Source organism: Seriola dumerili, unplaced genomic scaffold, assembly GCF_002260705.1.
Source record: "Seriola dumerili isolate Sdu_G_001 unplaced genomic scaffold, Sdu_1.0 BDQW01000088.1, whole genome shotgun sequence".
In the NCBI taxonomy this organism is placed as follows: Eukaryota; Metazoa; Chordata; class Actinopteri; order Carangiformes; family Carangidae; genus Seriola; species Seriola dumerili.
In genome coordinates, this window is record NW_019174343.1 from 5,386,672 (window position 1) to 5,405,623 (window position 18,952).

At 42.0% G+C, this 18,952-nt stretch overlaps 1 protein-coding gene across 2 annotated transcripts in view; it reads left to right on the top strand.

The window, feature by feature from the left end:
* Window positions 1-18,952, top strand: part of LOC111221723 (band 4.1-like protein 1) — an 86,217-nt gene that overhangs the window by 54,118 nt on the left and 13,147 nt on the right. Inside the window, exons 4-14 of one of the 2 annotated variants that reach the window (XM_022745244.1) lie at window positions 2,201-2,305; window positions 9,603-9,645; window positions 9,839-9,914; window positions 10,285-10,503; window positions 10,893-10,980; window positions 11,092-11,244; window positions 13,323-13,420; window positions 14,780-14,955; window positions 15,427-15,656; window positions 16,098-16,133; window positions 18,734-18,883. In XM_022745244.1, the coding sequence (XP_022600965.1) occupies window positions 2,201-2,305; window positions 9,603-9,645; window positions 9,839-9,914; window positions 10,285-10,503; window positions 10,893-10,980; window positions 11,092-11,244; window positions 13,323-13,420; window positions 14,780-14,955; window positions 15,427-15,656; window positions 16,098-16,133; window positions 18,734-18,883 (1,374 nt within the window). The remainder of the gene's footprint in view (window positions 1-2,200; window positions 2,306-9,602; window positions 9,646-9,838; window positions 9,915-10,284; window positions 10,504-10,892; window positions 10,981-11,091; window positions 11,245-13,322; window positions 13,421-14,779; window positions 14,956-15,426; window positions 15,657-16,097; window positions 16,134-18,733; window positions 18,884-18,952) is intronic. The other variant, XM_022745245.1, reaches the window with a different exon arrangement.

The following is an 18,952-nucleotide window of genomic DNA, read 5'->3' on the forward strand; positions in this document are numbered from 1 at the left end:
TGAATTTGCTTAAAGTAAGTTGGTGTTATTTGTTTCTAGATCTCAAGCCTCCACAGAGGCACAACCTGTATGGAGTCTTGCCAAAGAGGTCTGCCACTCGGTCCAGGCAGAAATATGTTAATGGTGATGGATCACTATGAAATTTGGCTCAGACAGATTAAGCTTCCCTTAATCTTCTTCGAGCGTCACCATTGGGGTGACATTTTTGGATTTGAGTCAAATGTTTTGCAAACAATGGTCAGTGATGGTATTCATGGTCCCCAGATGAAGAATCTCAATGACGTTGGTGTCCACCTGACTTTTCCTGTACCAACAGCAGCAGGTCAAAGTTCTCACTTATGTCAAATATCTTGATGTATGACATGGACTAGGACAAAATTTGGTCCACATATCCATGGTCCCCAGAGGATGAATTTGTGTTGCCCTGGCTTTTCACCAAGTATCATCATCAGATCAAAGTTTCAGTTTGTCCAGTAGCAGCAGACATCCCTAACAGTGCTTGATGTACCTTTTTAGTACTAATTAGCAAATGTTAGCATGCTAACACTCTCAAAGCTTTAGCTCAAAGCTCACAGATCTACTACCATGTCTGTAAACTTGTTCATTAACAAAGGACATAGGGAAAATATCACCTTTAGTGACACATTTCAGCAATAATGTCCAAGTTACTCCAGAGTTAGTGCTTTTCCTGTCACGGTTTGAGGTAGGGCTGGACCCAAATGCAGCCAACACAAGGGAGACGGTGAACAAAGGTCTTTTAATTACAAAAAGGGACTTACTTACAGAACTAAAAATCCAAAATAACACAGTAACACAGGAGACAGGAACAGAAGCAGAGGCACGAGGAACACAGGGAACTTCAACAGGTCGCAGACGCATGGGGGACTTGAACAGGTGACACAGGGGACATGAACAGACAAACTGACACTGACAAAGGGAGATTAAATAGACAAAAGGGAGGCAAGGTGATTGAACACAGGTGAAACACATTTGGGTGGGGCACACAATCAATTAGGAGAGACACAGGACAAAGACAAGAAATAAACAAATCATAACACACAAGGAAAATAACTACAAAATAAAACAGGATATGACAAATGACAAAAGTCCAAACTAAATCTCAAACATAAAATGTCCGTCACGGCAACTCATGACATTTTCATGAAGTGTCTACATCATTTTGTCTGTCGGCAAATGTGAAATCATCGCTGTAGATAGTACAATATGTGTTACTGTGGTTGATTTTCATCAGAGTAGGATGTTATGCCTAATGATTATTCTGTGACCATACTCTTTTTTCAGTGTATAATTGAATGGGATGTAAACCATCTTAAACACTATTGTTATCAATGGGATGTAACAGGCTGTAGATAATCCAATCCATGCTCAAAACAAGTCAGAGTAGATTTTAACGTACAGTCAGTAACTTCTGCTGCTAGGGGTCTCTCAATCAAAACAACAGTAAAAGATGGTGTTGGGTGACGTTGTGAAATAGCGTGGGATCATGGGAGTTGTGGTCTTCAGTGTCAGTTGGTTAGGAGATTTTTTGCTGTACATGACTCAAAAATGTATATAACAGAGGTCTAGTCATTTTTAAACATGTGGAAAAGTTACATATTATAACTTAGATATAGTATTATCTCTTACTTAGAAACACTGTTTCACGTTTCATATGACCCATGTTCCAGATGTTAAGATATCCTTAAGTCTTGTTTAAGGCATTTTCAGCACGGTGAGCAAATATTTGTTCATCCTGATGTTAACTAGTTAAAAAAAACACACACACATTGAAAATCTACTTTTGAAAACCTGAACTTGTCACTTGACTGTCAGAGAAAATGTTGCTGTTATGCTCCGTCAGTGGCAGAGAAATCTCGGCCTACAGTACAAAGACCAATCTTCCGCGGCAATTCACAGTCCATTTTCACTGTCAAAGTGTTTGATGCACACTGACTGTGGCACAACACCACATGGTTGAGCTGTTTTAGTGTGTACAGAAGCAGAGAACAAGAAAGCAATCTTGACAAGAACAGCTATCTAAAGGGGTCTTGATATCAGTGAGCCAAATTTCATCCTACAAAACTGAGCTATCCCAGTAGTAGACTCTCATGCATATAAAACAATTCAGAAATACAGTAGAACATTTTCTCTTTCTTTGACATTTTTACCGGTGATGTGTTCTGTATGTTTGTCTTCACAGAAACACTCTAAAGGACAGACCCTGATGGACATGGTGTGTGAGCACCTCAACTTGCTGGAGAAGGACTACTTCGGTCTGACCTTTGCCGACACAGACACCCTGAAGGTCAGTGAATTGTGTACCACAAAAAAATCTTGTGGGATGTTTCAGTGCATAAACACATTACTTGCAGAACAATCTGTATTCCTCTCACTTGTTGGCTGGGCCGGCTCTCTCAGGGGTGCACAATCCATCATTCAAAGATGAATGGAAAATGGAAATTTCCATTTCTCAGTCTGGGCCTGGACAAAAGGCGATTGAAAAGGAGGAAAGAGGAGAAAAGATGAAAAAATGCCTCATCTACTCTTTGCAAGGTGCATATATGAAATTTATTTGCACAAATATTTTTAGAGGCAGAGCTCTTCAGGAGGCAGAAACAATCTCATTGGTTGAATTAAACCTCTGTGGCCTGAAGACAAGAGCCGCAGTTTATCAGGAAAATTTAAATAGATAAGAAGAAAAGTTTGGTCAAAATGACATCAGTGACTTCTTTTCATTTTTTTTTCATAACCATGGCTAGCTTACTAGTTTACCTTTAGCCTACAGCTACACGTAAGGTTTAACATTAAGATCAGCCAGAACTGCATGTTTTGTTATAACTATTTTTATTTTTATTATAATTATTTCTGCCCACCTACTTTAATTGGTTACTTTCTTCTCAAAAGTTACAAAATAAGGCTTGTAGGGAATCTGACCATCCTTTGACCAATGAGCTCGCTCCCCGTCATTTGTGATAACCTGCGTGAGTGGATGTCAACTTGTGAGTCTTCCTCAGCAAATGGACAGTTAAGTTAGCAGAATAATGTTGAGCAAGTCCAACTTGGAGTGCCTCCTTCGACATGTCATAATTTTGTTAAAATAAAAATATTGATTAGTACAGCTTTAAAATCATCAACCGCAGCATATCTTTAAAGAAACAATGTCTTTTTTACCTCCCGTAACCTGGACTTTCTATTCTTAACTGAGACATGGTCTGGTGAAGGTGATACAGCCACTTTTAACGAACTGTGTCCACCAAACTGTTCTTTCATCAGCACCCATAGGTGTAGTGGCAGAGGGGGCGGAGTGGCTGTGGTCTTCAAGAGTCAGTTTAAATTAAAGACACTTTCATTCTGGAGTCACTCCACATTTGAATCACAGTCTCTAAAAATTGAATCCATCTCCACACCACTAGTCTGTGTACTAGTCTATAGAGAACCCAAGACAGATAAAGACTTCATATCTGGATTCTCTGAACTCCTGTTTAGTATTGTCCCATTGTACGACAGATTGTTAATCCTGGGTGATTTTAATACCCATGTGTGCTGCCCAGGCAAACCTATGGCAAACAAATTCAAACATGTCCTGGACTCTTTTGGCCTTATCCAGCATGTAACTAGAGCCACCCATGTACTAGGGCATACACTTGACCTCATTATGTGATGTGGCCTCACTATCGACAAACTCATCATCGAAGAGGCGTGCTTCTCCGATCATAAACCAATCGTTTTCAGTGTCACCCTATCAGGTCCGGCTTAGTGTCAAAACATCTGGCTACTCACGCCATATAAACTCTCTCACTGCACCTTGCCGAAGCATATCAAAGAAAGGCCATCACAGCCTCCATCTCTTCTACTGCACAGCCTCCTCTGAGCCCAGATAAATCAATCTCCCTCTTCCCCTCCCTCTGCTCAGCCCGCTCCCTCAGGCAGGCCTGTCGTGAAGCTGAACCGAGATGGAAAAAAAGATCACCTCTCAGTCTCACTGGAAATATTTAAAAACTGTCTTGCCAATTTTTGATCAGCACTGTTAATTCTATCCTCACTCACTGCATCTCCCACAACATTGACGCCTCTGCAAGCTCTTGTGAAAAGTTTTCAAAGTTTTTCACAGAAAAAAATTGGAAACAACAGATCACTTTTCTCTCCCTCTCCCTTCGACACCCGCCTCCTTGTCCAGGTGATCTAGCCTACAGGTTACTCTGCCCGGATTGAGAAATACTGTTATGAAAACATGAAGCTCACTAACTCTCCCCATGATGTTGTGCTCCCCGCGCAGCATAAAGGATGCCTTCGACACAATTAGCCCTAGTGTTCAAGCCATTATCAACTCCCCCTTAACCTCTGGCACCGTACCCACATGTTTTAAACATGCGGTTGTCCAGCCTCGGCTCAAAAACCATAATCTTGATGCTGAATGTTTAAATAGCTGTTGGCCCATTTCTAGACTGCCTTTTATCTCAAATTTACTGGAACAAATTGTTCTGTCACTACTGCACTCATTTCTGAATACTAACAATATCTTAGATCCATTCCAATCAGGGTTCAAAGCCCTCCACAGCACAGGAAGAGCTTTGTTAAAGGTGACCAATGACCTACTGCTCACTGTTGACTCTGGGAAAAACGCCATCCTCATTTTACTAGACCTTGCTACCTTCTATACAGTTGACCATGACATCCTTTTATAACACGTCTAGAACAGTGGGTTGGTATTAAGGGTACCGCTATAAAACGGTTTGGATCCTACCTCAAACACAGGACATTTTCAGTGGCTATAGACCAGTTCTCCTCCTCCTCTGACCCTGTCACCAGTGGGGTTCCCCAGGAAACCATCCAGGGGCCAGCCCTATTCAGCCTATACATGCTGCCCCTTGGAAACATCGTCAGGAAACAAAACATCTTGTGCTATTTCTGTGCTGACGATAAACAGCTTTACCTCCCACTAAAATCTACAGACTCCCTTCAAGCTTTCCTGGACTGCTTCAAGGACATCAAGGCCTGAATGGCGAAAAACACCCTTCAGTTAAACAGTAACAAAACTGAAGTACTTATATTTGGCCCCTCTAAATCCAGAACCCAACTCGCAAGCAAGCTTGACTCCCTCATCCCATATGTGAAGCATCATGCTAAAAACCTGGGTTTAGCCCTTGATTCCGATCTCTGCCTTGACAAACATATCACCTCTGTTGTTGAAAGTAGTTACTTCCAATTAAGAACCCTCTCCAAACTGAAGCCGATTCTGTCCTTCAATGACCTGGAAAAAGTATTCCACGCCTTTATCACTTCTCGACTGAACTATTGCAACTCTCTGTATTTAAGCTTTCATCAAACTTCACTTTCCTGCTTACAGTTGGTCCAGAATGCAGCTGCTCGGATGTTGACTGGTACTAAAAAACACAAGCACATCACCCCAGTTTTAGCCTCCCTTCACTGGATTCCTGTTGCTTTCAATTCAAGACCCTGCTGATTACCTTTTAGGCTCTCAATGGTCAGGCCCCACCTCACATCTCAGATCTCATCCGCTCCTAGATCTCTCAGATGTCAAAGTTCAATCCCTTCTACATGTCCAGCGAGAGCTTTTGCCTGCCACCTGATATAGGATGTGCTCCTTCCATCTCCAATCTAGGTTGAAGATTCACTAGACTTTTAGCTCACTAACTCGTCCATTGTCGTGGTCATATTGAGCACTTTTTTCTTGTTGTCTACTTGTTTGTGTTATTATACTTATATGTCTCTTACGTACTGTATACATTTGTTTACCTTCTTATTTGATTTATTTTAATTGCCATTTGTACAGCTTTTCTCAGCTCAAGCTGTGTTTAAATATGCTATAGAAATAAAGTTGACTTGACTTGACTTGATTACTCTGGAAATCCACAGTCCTGACTTTGAACAGTATTCACCGGAAATACTTTCTACTATAGAAATATTCCTTTATGAAAACTGATGACCGTTCAGAAACAGATATCTCAACATCTGGATAGATAAAGATAGATACTACTACTGGTTTGCTGAAATTACTCTTTAAGCTTCCTCCTTTTTCAACTTAAGTGTGTTTCCTGGTCCAACTTTAATTGGTCAGAAAAAAATGTTATTCTTTGTTTCTTTTGCTGTGTCCTCTGAGGTTTAATTATTTCTGCTCCTGATGAATGTGTACATACATTACACTGCAATCAGCTCATTTCAAATAGAATGTCTAAATATGTCTCCCTCTGATCTTTGTTGATTCGTTATCAAGTGCACAGACCAGACTTATTACCATATAATCATGTGATTGACACTGAACTGGTGGGTCCTAGCTGTCGGCTCACATGAGAGCTCTTTGCTGGATGTGTGTTTTGGGCTTTGATTGATGCGAGTCTCCCTGAGGGCAGGTATGTGGTTCCACAACAGGCTACAGAGGAGCCTCCTGCCTTTTGAATGTAGGAAAGATGACAAGACTAAGTCTCTTTTAACATCTGGAGCATATTTTCTGTCACCATCATCAGCTTGTGCACGCTTTGTCAGGTCACATGTTGTGACTTGATATGCTTTTGGCGGCCGAGGCTTTGGATTGAGCATAATCTCGGGCCCATACGGACCGGTTAACTGGTGCGTTTGAGAGATAAACAGACTTGAACTTCATATATTTTTCCTCTCTCTGAGTGTAGGTGAGGCTACAGCTTAGATCAATATGTCAGGCTCATCAAAGACAGGCTTATCAGAGCACAGCTTGTGCCTACTGTCTGGGGTCATCGCTGATTGGTAGACCAAACAAGCCTGAGAATTGAAATGTCATTTCAGATGCCCTTTCTCTGTCTCAGTTGAGGGAACGGGGATTTAATCTTTCCTCTTCAGGAGAACATTTATTCGCTGTGATTTCTTTATGAACTGAGGTTGCAAAAGCATGAGTGAACGGACAGTGATTAAAAGTTCCTCCTGCTTTTGTGCAGAGAAAAGCAAAGCAGCAGAGAGCGCCTTCCTAATTGAGTGCTCTTTTGGCCTTGGCTGATATAAGATAGATTCAGGGGGGCGATAAATGCCTGCGGCTCATTAAAGTCTTTAGCAGCCTGATTAAACACTGCTAGGAGTATGTGTGTTTGTGATTGTGTGTGTGTGTGCGTGTGTGTGTGTGTGCATGTGAAGGCACAGTTCAGATTGCCAGAACTGCTTGCAGTTTGCCCAACGGGGGCAGAGGATTGCACTGTGCTGTATCAACCTTTCATACTCCTCGATTCCACTCTGACTGATGTGATCCCAGCTGCCAAAAACACTGTCAGCTTTAATAAGCAGCTGCTGTGTGGTATTCAGGTTAGTGGAGATCACCGTCAGCTCTCTGCACAGAACTATGCTGCAAACACCTGTTTATGTTTGTGTATGTGCAAGGATCAAAGTAACAAATGATATCAACTCCCATTATTGTAAGTGAGTAACCTGCTTTGTCTTTTTGCTCATGTGTTTTAATTAGATGTACAGATGAGTGACAAAGAAGAGGAAAAAGATGAATAAATGAGTGCAGTCATAACAAATGCAGATGCCTTCATGCAGGGAGCAAGGGCTGAATGGTTTGAGAGGGAAAGTGAGTGACATGTTAGTTTTGTGTTCAGACAGGGGTCTTTCTGGTTGTCTCCAGTATGGAAATATTTTGATTTCATGGATAATTTATAGAGGAGCGTGAGGAGACAGTGCGGATCGAGGTATTTCTACGTGTGCCAAGTAAACACTTTGAACACAGTTGCCTTCAACAAGGCTTCATCTATCCATTGCTAATGACCTTCATAGGCTCCAGATCTCAACAACTGAACACCTGTGGGAGATTTTGGAATAATGGGTTAGACAGCGCTCTCCATCATCACCATCATCATCATCATCATCATCATCATCATCATCAAAACACTAAATGAGATAATATTTTATGGTTGAATGTTGTTCACCCCTTCAGTAGAGTTCAGAGAATCTGTGACAAGGAAGCGATGAAGCTGTTTTGGAGGATGAGAAACTTAATGTTTATTTTGACCAACATAACTTTGGTCCTGCATGAAATATCTAAGCAACTCTTACTCATGCATGGAAGCCGACAACAACGCACTCTGACTTTGGTGATCCTTATTTTTCATCCAGGAGGTCAAAGTGAAGCATCTCCACATCTTCTTTATGAATTGGCATAAAAGTCTGTACAGACAGTCATGGTTCATAAACAATGTATCCCAAAGAGTTGGGTGAGCCCCTGACCTCTTCCTCAACCATGTGGTTGACATTTGTGGTTTTGCGTGAAATATTTGCACATTTATTGCAACAGGTTGCAATGAAATTATTGTAATGACTTGACTTTTCATCTTGCACCGTCATCAGTTAAACCAAAGTGAAACCAAACCATTCATCAGCTGTGCTGTGTTTTGGCAGAGAAGGTTAACATGCTGACACACCAGCCTAAGATGGTGAACATGTTAGCATTGGCTCTGTTCAGTCCTGGTATTAACATGTGTCTCACGTGATCTGATCATAAGTGGACAGCTGTACAGGTGTGAATGCACCCGTGACGCATTGAGGACGCATTTGAGATCCGATCACTCAGACCACAATTGGTGCTGGTCTGGGCCACATGTGGCCACATTCTTTGAGCAGTGTGAATGAGGACATTTGCGTTGAAGTCCTCTGACACATTTTCATAATAACCAATGATATTTTTACACGTGTCACTGTGTTTCCTTTACATCGATTTATTTACGGCTGCCACAATATCAACAGTGCGTGTGTGTCGCCTCTCTCTCTCTCTCTCTCTCTCTCTCTCTCTCTCTCTCTGTCTCTCTCTCACAAACACACACAACCACTGGCAGATGGGACCTCTTCACATCTGATCCAATCACACTTTGAATATATCAGATCTTAGGATTAATTGGTAACTGTTAAGGTACTGCTAAGGGTCAGAAGAAAATAATCAATTGCTACTTTACAGTGATCGGAAGAGGCTGTCATTTCTCTCAACCTGGAGTATATTACAGATAAACAGGGCATGTGAGGTATCACAGGAAACCAGTAGTGTAATAAGAGGATGAATAGGCAGTGGGAGATTCCATGGAAACCCATGAACCTCGAGAGAGGTCGAAGAGTGAGGCTGAGCCTGTGAAAGAACAACATGGATGATTAAGGGTCTATTGTAGAAAAAAAAAACTTGAACTTATAAACACAATTTTAGCAGGGTAAGAATACTTAGTCACTCCGTTGCTGTGGGTGTGTTGCTGAGCCCCCAAACAACATGATTTACAGCTGCCGTTACAACAGAGTCAATGTCCACTGCACCACTGATGAGACAACCAAATCAGAAACGGGTGGGGGTGTCCCTACAGGTGAAGCACTTCACTGCGCTCTCTTAATGAGATCAGATAGGTAACTGTCTGCTGGTGGTTTAGCGACACAATGAAGAAACAGATGCTTGGATTAAATCTTCTCTCAGCACGTTTTGAGCGGCTCAGCAGGGGCAGGCTCAGTTTCTTTATTTAAGCATATGGAGAGGGTTTCATTAGGAGCACAACACAGCAATTAGAGCAAAATGTGACCCCCCCCCTGCATGTGCATTAGCCATGTTTCCAGTCTGCCATGTGTGAATTCTGCCTTCTGTCTTCCAGAACTGGTTGGACCCCTCCAAGGAGATCAAGAAGCAGATGCGCAGTGAGTGTCTTTTCCAAGTCGCTGAGATGATAAATATTTAAAATTTCAATTAGTAAAGTTGTTAATTAGATTTGTTGGCATGTGAATCGATGCAAAGTTATGTGTTGACCTGTTGGATACAATTTCATCATTGACTTGTAATTATAATTTATCCCAAGACAAACATGATGTTCATCCTTCCATCTCTCCGCAGACTCTCAGTGGAACTTTGCCTTCGCTGTCAAGTTCTACCCTCCAGACCCCTCCCAGCTCACTGAGGATATTACCAGGTACAATACACACACACACACACACACACACACACTGACAGTATCAGCAGCTGTAGCTCCTCTGGCTGTGCTGTCAGATGCTCCTCAGAGTTAATCAAACCAGAAATTGCGCACACATGTCACTTTCACAGATGATTTGCCTTTTTCATTTTCCTAAAGATAAGTGTTTACATGAAAGTATTGTAACAATTTACATGGCATATTTGCCCCGGTGTCAAAGCAACCCAAATCCCTCTCTCCTCTTTAAGGATTAGACCTGGAATGCTACTAAATGCCATGGATTAACTATGCTGAATACTTGTTGGAGCTTGCCTTGGCTCAGGCTTGTTTGACTGCCAACACCCTCCTCCCCTTTTGTCTCGTCTGACAGATACTACCTGTGTCTGCAGCTGAGGGATGACATGCTGTCAGGTCGGCTGCCGTGCTCGTTCGTCACTCACGCCCTCTTGGGCTCCTACACCGTTCAAGCCGAGCTGGGAGACTACGACCAGGATGACCACGGCTCTGACTACGTCAGCGATTTCCGCTTCGCCCCAAATCAGACCCGCGAGCTGGAGGAGAGGGTGATGGAGCTCCATCGAAACTACAAGTACTGGACATATTGTTGTTTAAATCAGACCTTCATCTGTCCACAAATCTCCTGGGATGATGAGTTTTCCGCTGTGTCGAAACACTCCCATCATGCATATGGATGATAGATGCCGCCACATTACCGCGCCATCTGTCATTGAGACTTACACAGTGCCAGTCTTGCCAGTGTGGGAACATTTATTCACTTAGAGGATCTTCACCATGCTCTGATTTGGGTTTGCTTTTTGGCATACGACCAAATAAGGCTCGGGTTGCAAGGAATTTAGACGTGAATATATTAAGTACATTAGCAAGATAACTCTGCTCCCACTGTGCAAGATTACGGGCTTATTATTTAAGACAGCGTGTTGATGTTGGTTACTGATATTATTGTTATTCTGCCCTCAGGGGGATGACTCCCGCAGAGGCTGAAATTAACTTCTTGGAGAATGCGAAGAAACTGTCCATGTACGGTGTGGACCTCCATCATGCTAAGGTTGGCTCCTCCTATAGCTAGTTTTAATTTGAATGAAAGTACAGTAGGTTTTGAGGATGCATACAGTGCTGCTAATAGATGATTTCTGCCGCCATGCTGTCCTCTGTGCAGGATTCTGAAGGGATTGACATAATGCTGGGTGTCTGTGCCAATGGCCTGCTGATCTACCGTGACAGACTGAGGATCAACCGCTTTGCCTGGCCAAAGATCCTCAAGATCTCTTACAAGAGGAGCAACTTTTACATCAAAATACGACCTGGAGAGGTAGACGGCATGGTGAAGGATAATTAAAGTGGCACTCTATCGATTTCACACATTAAAATCCATTTGCTACTAATGGTTAGTGCTGCTCAACAAAAAACAGATGTTCTATGCCGTCTGTTGTTTTGAAGGAGCTTTATCAGGTCTGAGAAAATAACCCGGATGTTCATAGTGATGATGATGACAGTCATGTCATCGAGGTTATCTGGGCTTGGGCAAATTTATAACAGAAAGCCTGCAGTACAGACTGTGGGTATGGGGTTTGAAGGACGTGTGTTAACTGAAAGTCAGGATATCTTGGCCTCTGACTCAACTACTTTTTTTTTTAAATCTGTCTCTTGCTAGTTGCCCAACTTTCTTGAAATTTAATACTAAAGCACTGGTGTAGTGTCTCAAACGGATAGTTGGATATTTTGGGGAAATATGCTTGTTTGTTTTCTTGCTGAGAGTTAAACAAGAAGATTGATATCACTCTCATTCCTGTACAGTAAATATGAAGCTACAGCCAGCAGGTAGTTAGCTTAGCTTAGAATTGTAAAGACAACAAGTTGTGGGCTTCCTGGATTGTCCACTGGTTGCCTGGCAACCTCACAGTGATGACTCTAGGGAATCACAACCATGGATTCATATATTAATTAAAGGTCCCATATAGTATAAAGGCAGATGTCCATGTGTTGTTTGATGATAAAGCAGGTCTAGCTTCTCCCTTAATACTGTGAAATTATCAAAGTGCTCAGTCCACAGAGAAATGAATGAGCCATCAGGACCTCTGTAACTTTGTGATGTCACAACAAAACAGTCACCGCTCTCAGCCATGCCCCAAGCCCCACCCACCTGGACCCACCATCCAACCTTGCAGGATTTGGTTTCTCTGAGTGTTTACCTGAAATTTTGTTTTCTATTTGATCAGTAAGAAAACAGTCAGAAGAGAGGCTCAGAGCCTCCTCTCTTCTGATAGGCTGAGTGACCTGTTGTTACTAGAGCTCCAGAGAGAAGCCTGAGAGAGGAGATGTGAAACTACACTGAGATGATTTTTGGTTCTTAAAACCAAAAATATATCTTCTTTTAGAGCAACACTTCAAACAAAACACAGGAAAAGTGTCAAATATGGGACCTTTAACGTTAGTCAGTGAGCTTTAGATGGCAGGCAGGCAGATTTTGTGTGGAATGAGGCTAGCTGTTTCCCTCTGTTTTTAGTCTTTATGCTAAGCTAAGCATCTCCTGTCTCCAGCTGCAAAGTTAATGTACAGGCCTGAGAGAGATATCAGTCCTCATATTATTTATTTCCCAAACTATTGAAATATTCCTCAAAGCCATGACCTCACATTTTGAATACAACAGTAGCTAATGTTCTGTCACAGCTTTTATTGTAAAAAGAAAATGAATGTGTGGTCAGTAACTCTGAGTAGAAGACTGTAAATCCTCCAGCTTTATACCTCCAACCTCGCTCCTCTGCACAGTCAGGATATACAGTATATTCTCGCCCTCCTCATTGTGCTGTGCAGAGCTGCAGCTTATCCTCCATGCTGAGCCTCAGTGTGACAGGCTGTCTGGGCCAGACCCAGTCAAGTGACAGAGCCGCACAGTGAGCCTGTGATCAAGCCAAATAAAGAGCCCCTTTAACAGAGCTGCTGCAGCTGCAGCCAGAATAGAGGGATAAAGAGTGTAAATATAGAGCCATGAAATAGTTTTCCTCCCAATTGCTCCTAGTGTCTGAATATTGGATGTTATCCCTCCTCTGCCTTGATCTGCTCTTTTTGTCCAGTTGGCAAAATCCATGTTGTAACATTCTAAATGTCTTTGTTTATGTATTCACATGTATATATTGTGGCAGCTGTGTTAATGCAAGCACAAAGTAAAGGCTGTTATATTGATTGGGTTCAAGTGTTCATGCAGGACTGAGATGTAGCGAATTCACTGCAGTTTTTATGAATGTATTAGGTTGCCCTAAACGTTAGTCCACCGAGAAGTACTCAGGCGAACTTCAGCAGAAACAGAGTAAATAGATCTGGTGCTGTAAACCTCCCTCCCCTTTTTTTTTCACACTTCCCTCCGTCTCTTTGTTCTCTCTCCCCTTCTAGTATGAGCAGTTTGAAAGTACAATTGGTTTTAAGCTTCCGAACCACAGAGCTGCCAAGAGGCTGTGGAAGGTCTGCATCGAGCATCACACCTTCTTCCGGTAAGGATCGATCTGCTCTCATGGTTGGAAGGTTTTCCGTTCAATGCGTATCAAGGCAAATACAAACACTTCCATGTGTACACCTTCATGAGCTGTAACCAAACTCAGTTTATTGCACAGTGCTTTGTTAAACATGCAGTAGACTGACTCACTGGATGTAGACTGTGGGTATAAGCCTGATGTTGGCTGCAAGTCTCACATGGAATTCTCCTTCCCTTCATCTATCTGCCTGTTACAGTTTTCAAAATCCCCTTCGCTACAGGAAACAACAACAACCTATGCCAACAACCAAAGTTGACATACATCTTTTACTGCACTGTTTTGTGGCATTTTGTTTCTGGGGAAGTAGCAGTTTTAATGATAGTGCTCAAGCGCTTGGGCTGAAAAACAAAGCCAACACTGAAGAGACAAAAACAAAAACTGCAGTTCTTTGAATGGCCTCTGGAGTCTGGCTCCAAAAGTGAGTCAATCCCCAGAGACTCCCATGTTGAAATGTCCAACTTTACAGCAGAAATAAACATGTTTACAGCCTGGTACAAAAACAGTTTTTGTCCTCCTTCATGTCTGTACTGGGATGAATTTTTATACATTTATATTGATTAGCTCAGAGTTCAGCTCACCCACAGGCTCTTTAGAAACCTGTGGGTGACGTCCATCTTTATTTTTAGTCTATGTGCTCGCCTCCCCACATGCAAATGTTCCACCAAAACACAACACTATTTTTCAGGGGCACCGTTTCTGCATCCTGGGCTAAGACGATTGTGATTGGTTTAAAGAAATACAAGCAAGTCAGACTGTTTTTTTTCCCCATAAAGCAGAATGATAATAGTTGCAGACGGACCATTGTTCAGCGCTGTGGAGATAGGTCTGGCTATGAGTGACTTAACATGTAGTCAAGTCTCTACAGCTCAGATTACTTTCAAGGCCACCTTAGACTTTTATTGGTGATCCCGATTCAGCTTTACAGCACTATACAGGAGATGACATTTCACACTTGCAACGACTGAATGATAATACTCACTATGTAGCTGGCCATGCAAGAGACTCTGTTTAAACAAAAGATTTAGATTAAGCTGCACTTTTATACCTGATGAATATATCTACTCTAAACCACAAGTTAAATCTTGATCAGTTATCATGTGGCCAAAAAACAGCTCGTCAAAGATAGTTCGAATGTGACGGGAGCAAATACAAAACAGACGTAAAAAATACACCCTCAGAAGTTAGCTTGAAATCCACTTTCAGTGTAACGCAGTGGAAACTGTTCTCCAATTCCAGTGTTCACTCTACCGTCTTTTTTTGCTCTATGGCACAGTGTGTTGTCAAGCATGTTCACCACTACCATTCTTGTGTCCACAGGCTGGTGTCTCCAGAGCCTCCTCCTAAGGGCTTCTTGGTGATGGGTTCAAAGTTTCGATACAGTGGAAGGACACAGGCTCAAACCAGACAGGCCAGTGCGCTTATAGACCGACCTGCTCCGCACTTTGAGCGCTCCACCAGCAAGAGGTACCTGCTGTCCAGGAGCTTGGACGGAGGTGAGAGCCACGGTAGTGCCTCGATAGATCTGCACATGGAGGGTCTGGAGTCTTTTTTTTTTTTTAACTTGTATTCATTTCCAAAGCTGAAATTTTGATACTTTAGGATATTTAGATAAATGTTTAGCTTATCTTAGCATAAAGACTGGAAGCATGGGAAACAAGCTAGTTTGGGTCAGGCCGACATCCACTTACCAAAGGGATGGTTTTACTTGGCGCAGGAAGTCACAGCCAAAAATAGTCCTGCACATGCACTGTTACATTTTGGTTTTTGTCTTTGGAGAAGCTGTTTCTGTTACCTACCTCCAGTATCTATGCTAAGCTAAGCTAACCAACTGAAGTTTCATATTGAAAAGACAAGAAAGACAACGATCATATTCCCCAGAATGTCAAACTATTACTTTATAAGCCCGCATCAGATGAACTCATCTGATTTGTCTCCTGTCATAATTCAACTCTTGTTACCTGCAGAGTTTTCGCGACCCGTCTCTGCCATGTGTGAGAACCACGACAGCCTGTCCCACCGCAGCATCAGTGAACAGCGCCGTCTCCACAGCCCGTCTGTGGACGAGCAGGAGACCGAGCTGGAGCCCAGTTTGGAGCAGGACGAGGAGGACAAGGACCAAGAGCCGGGCCAGGAGTCGGAGCAGGACAGAGACGAGGACGGCAATGTCACTCCAAGCAGAAAGAAAGAGATCATGGTACTGAAGATTTCCTGACAGAAACTTTTTATGAATTTCCATTAAGCTAAAGTTTGTTAAAGTTATGGAAAGTCCAAATATATAGAGCTTCTGTCAACTTGAAGAGGACTCTGACCTTGGTACAGGTAAATCTGGGACTTGCAGCGGAGCTAATGTAAATAGGTGCAGTGCAAGCTTCTCAGGACAATTGAAGCTTATCCAACAGGGGCATAACGCTGTGGTGGCTTTGGTGGATTTAGCATTTACTAACTCTTCTCCTTTCACTCCTATTCACTCAGGCTTACATGCTTACACTGCACTGCTCATAAATCCAGCTAACAGCTTTACAGTTTTTAACCCTTCGTCATTATGCTGAGAGATGCAAACTCAAGCTGAGCCTGGGTTGCTAACATGCTTTTTTGTTTTTTTGTTGTTTTTTTTTTTACTCTTGCTGGCGATCAGGAGGAGGCTGGGTCACCAGTTGACAGTAAACAGGAGGTATTTGGTCTGGTGATTTGGTCTCTATCTGTCTGTATACCTGTCTATGTCTGTCCATCTTTTATTCTTTCTTTGTCTGTCACTGCCTGTCTTCCACTGGGTTTGTCTCTTTTACTGTGGCTGTCGACTCAGGTATCACTGAAAAAGCTCTACTGCATTGCACCTCTGGACTTACTCTCCATTATATGATAAAAGGAAAAAAAATCCTAGTAAAGCCTTCGAAATACAGTCACCTCAACTTTTATTTTGGTAGCATATTTGCATGTCATATCATTATCTATGTAAGTCCAAAATGTCTACTGGGATGTATTTTCAAATTGTCTTTGCATGGTATCAAATGTAGCCTTGCAGTCTGTCTGCCTGCCTCCCTTACTGACTTACCTTCTACCATCCTGTCTCTGCACCTGACCTTGTTCCCGCACTCTCTGACCCCTCTCGTGCCTGCCCGTTCTCCTGCCCCAACTCAGCTCTCTCAGTTGGACCAGGAGGCCACTCCTCGGCACAAACAGGAGGTACAGGTTCCTGTCTTCGGCTCTTGGGCTTTTTGTCGTTGTGTGCAGTTCTTCCTCTGCACCTGTAGCCTTCAGAGGCTTTTACAGATTGAGATTTTCCTGCCTTGGATCAAGGGAAGTTTTTGTGTTTCTTTTGAAATGTCACAGGAATTTAAAACGTCTGGCAGCTATGAGCACAGAATAGTTTAAAGTTTGGCTTTGAAAGTCTCCGGTGAAATTTCTCCCTGTTGTAGATAAGAGCCCCTATCCTTCTATCCTTCCTGTAAAGCATCATCGCATGTTCTTCACTATTCTGAAATATTCTGCTCTGTCCAGTTGTGGAAGAAGAACCAATTACAAGTAAACGTACCAGTAAAATGTGCTCAAAGTATCAAAGTTAACTGTGACGAAAACATTATGTTCAGTGTGAATCTGAATCTGTCTGCCTCTGGTTAACATTCGGCCGACTTCCATGTACCACTTGATGTTGAAAAATGCAGCTGAGCAGCAGTATTCACCATGTCTGCTACACAAATTGGGGGTTTGTGACCAAACCAGAGAAATGAAGAACATTAGAGTTCAGCCTTTATTATAATGTGGATGTTCTACCCAGACATTTTTATTTTATCTTCTGTATGGCTTTATGCAAATAAATCGGCTCATAAAACAACATTTTCAAGATGGATTATAGAAAAACTACTATAGATATTAACAATAATGAAGCTTGAAAATGTGCGTTGCTTATTATCTTATGGCTAAAACATAGATAGTGCACTAAAATGAACCAGTTGACTGCATTGTTGCTGTGTCATCTAAAGTCTCTGAAAACCTACTATATCCGTTAAGTTTATACTATAAGCTATTATATTATGTCAAAGCTCTTCCCATTGGTTTGTGGGCAGGACAGTTGATGTCAAATATTCCTTTGCACCTGTAGGATATAGTAACATGTGAATTAAAATTTAATGTTAAACTCTTAAAAAACTATAAATAAAGATGTTTTTAACTTTGCACAATTAGTAATGATTATTTAATATTATGGAGATATACTTCATTTGATTTGAAACCATGTTTTCAGGACCTTTAAGACACTCATTTTATATAACAACCTTACATTGTTAGTGTAGATGCATCATTAATGTTGCAATGCATTGTATTTTATAAGCTTATTTAATATTTTTTAATATAAAACCCAGTGTGAAAAATAACTACAGATAAATGTAGTCGAATAAAAAGTGCAGAATTTCCCTTTGACACATGTGGAGTGGCAACATTACAAGTAGTACAGTACTTGAGTAAATGTATTTATTTACTTTGCACCACTGACTGTCCAAAAACAAACAAACAAACAAATAAACAAAAATAAATGCAGAATATCAAGTAATTCAGTTGTAAGTACGGTTATTTGTCTGTGAGTATAAGCTAGTGATGCACAGATCGCAATTATATCTGTGGCCGGGTCATAAAAATTAACATGCGGGCGGGTGCAATCATATATAATGTATGAGGGAATAATAAATTACATTTTCCACATATGTTAAGCTTCATTTTTCATCAGGCACAAATTCATCTTTGTGTTTGGACTGCAGCACTCATTATGATTTATTATTTATTTTGGACGGCGGCCAAATGTTATTATGAGCTTTTAAATAGTTTGTGTTCAGGAAGTAGCAGCGACATTCAGAATTTAAATGTCAGTCTGTGTTCAGGCTGCTGTGGAAACACTTGTCCCCATTTTCATTTTACCAAAAAAAGAGAACTTTTACTTTAAATGAATGTTTATTTAATTCAAACCAGCCTACTTCAGCGTAATATGTCACCGTCATCATGTGTGGTATCCCACTGAGAAGTCATGGTAACTTGTGATCAGGTGTGGATCTCTACATCGTGGAAAATAATTAGTTCGGGTGGATGATTTATACAAACGTGCAGATTTGGATGACATCAGAGCCGTAGCGTGCATCACTAGTGTGAGCAGTTCAGATCCATCCTCTCATGTGCAGTATTATCTCACATCTTGTTCAGAATGACAATGTGTGACGTGTTGATGAACAGGATGTTGATGTCCTGCTGATGCACGCATTTTTCTCCTCCCGTTTCCCCCTCCAGTTTCTGGATAAGTCTCAGGACGTCTTGCTGAAGCACCAGGCCAGCATCAATGAGCTGAAGAGAGCCCTGAGGGAGCCCAACAGTAAGCTGATGAATCGGGAGAAGCGTCTGTCCATAACCTCCCCGACTGGCACGCCAGAGAAGAAGGCTGTGAGTAGGGACTGAGTGTGTGTGTGTGTGTGTGTGTGTGTGTGGGGGGGGGGGGGGGTCTGTGGACTT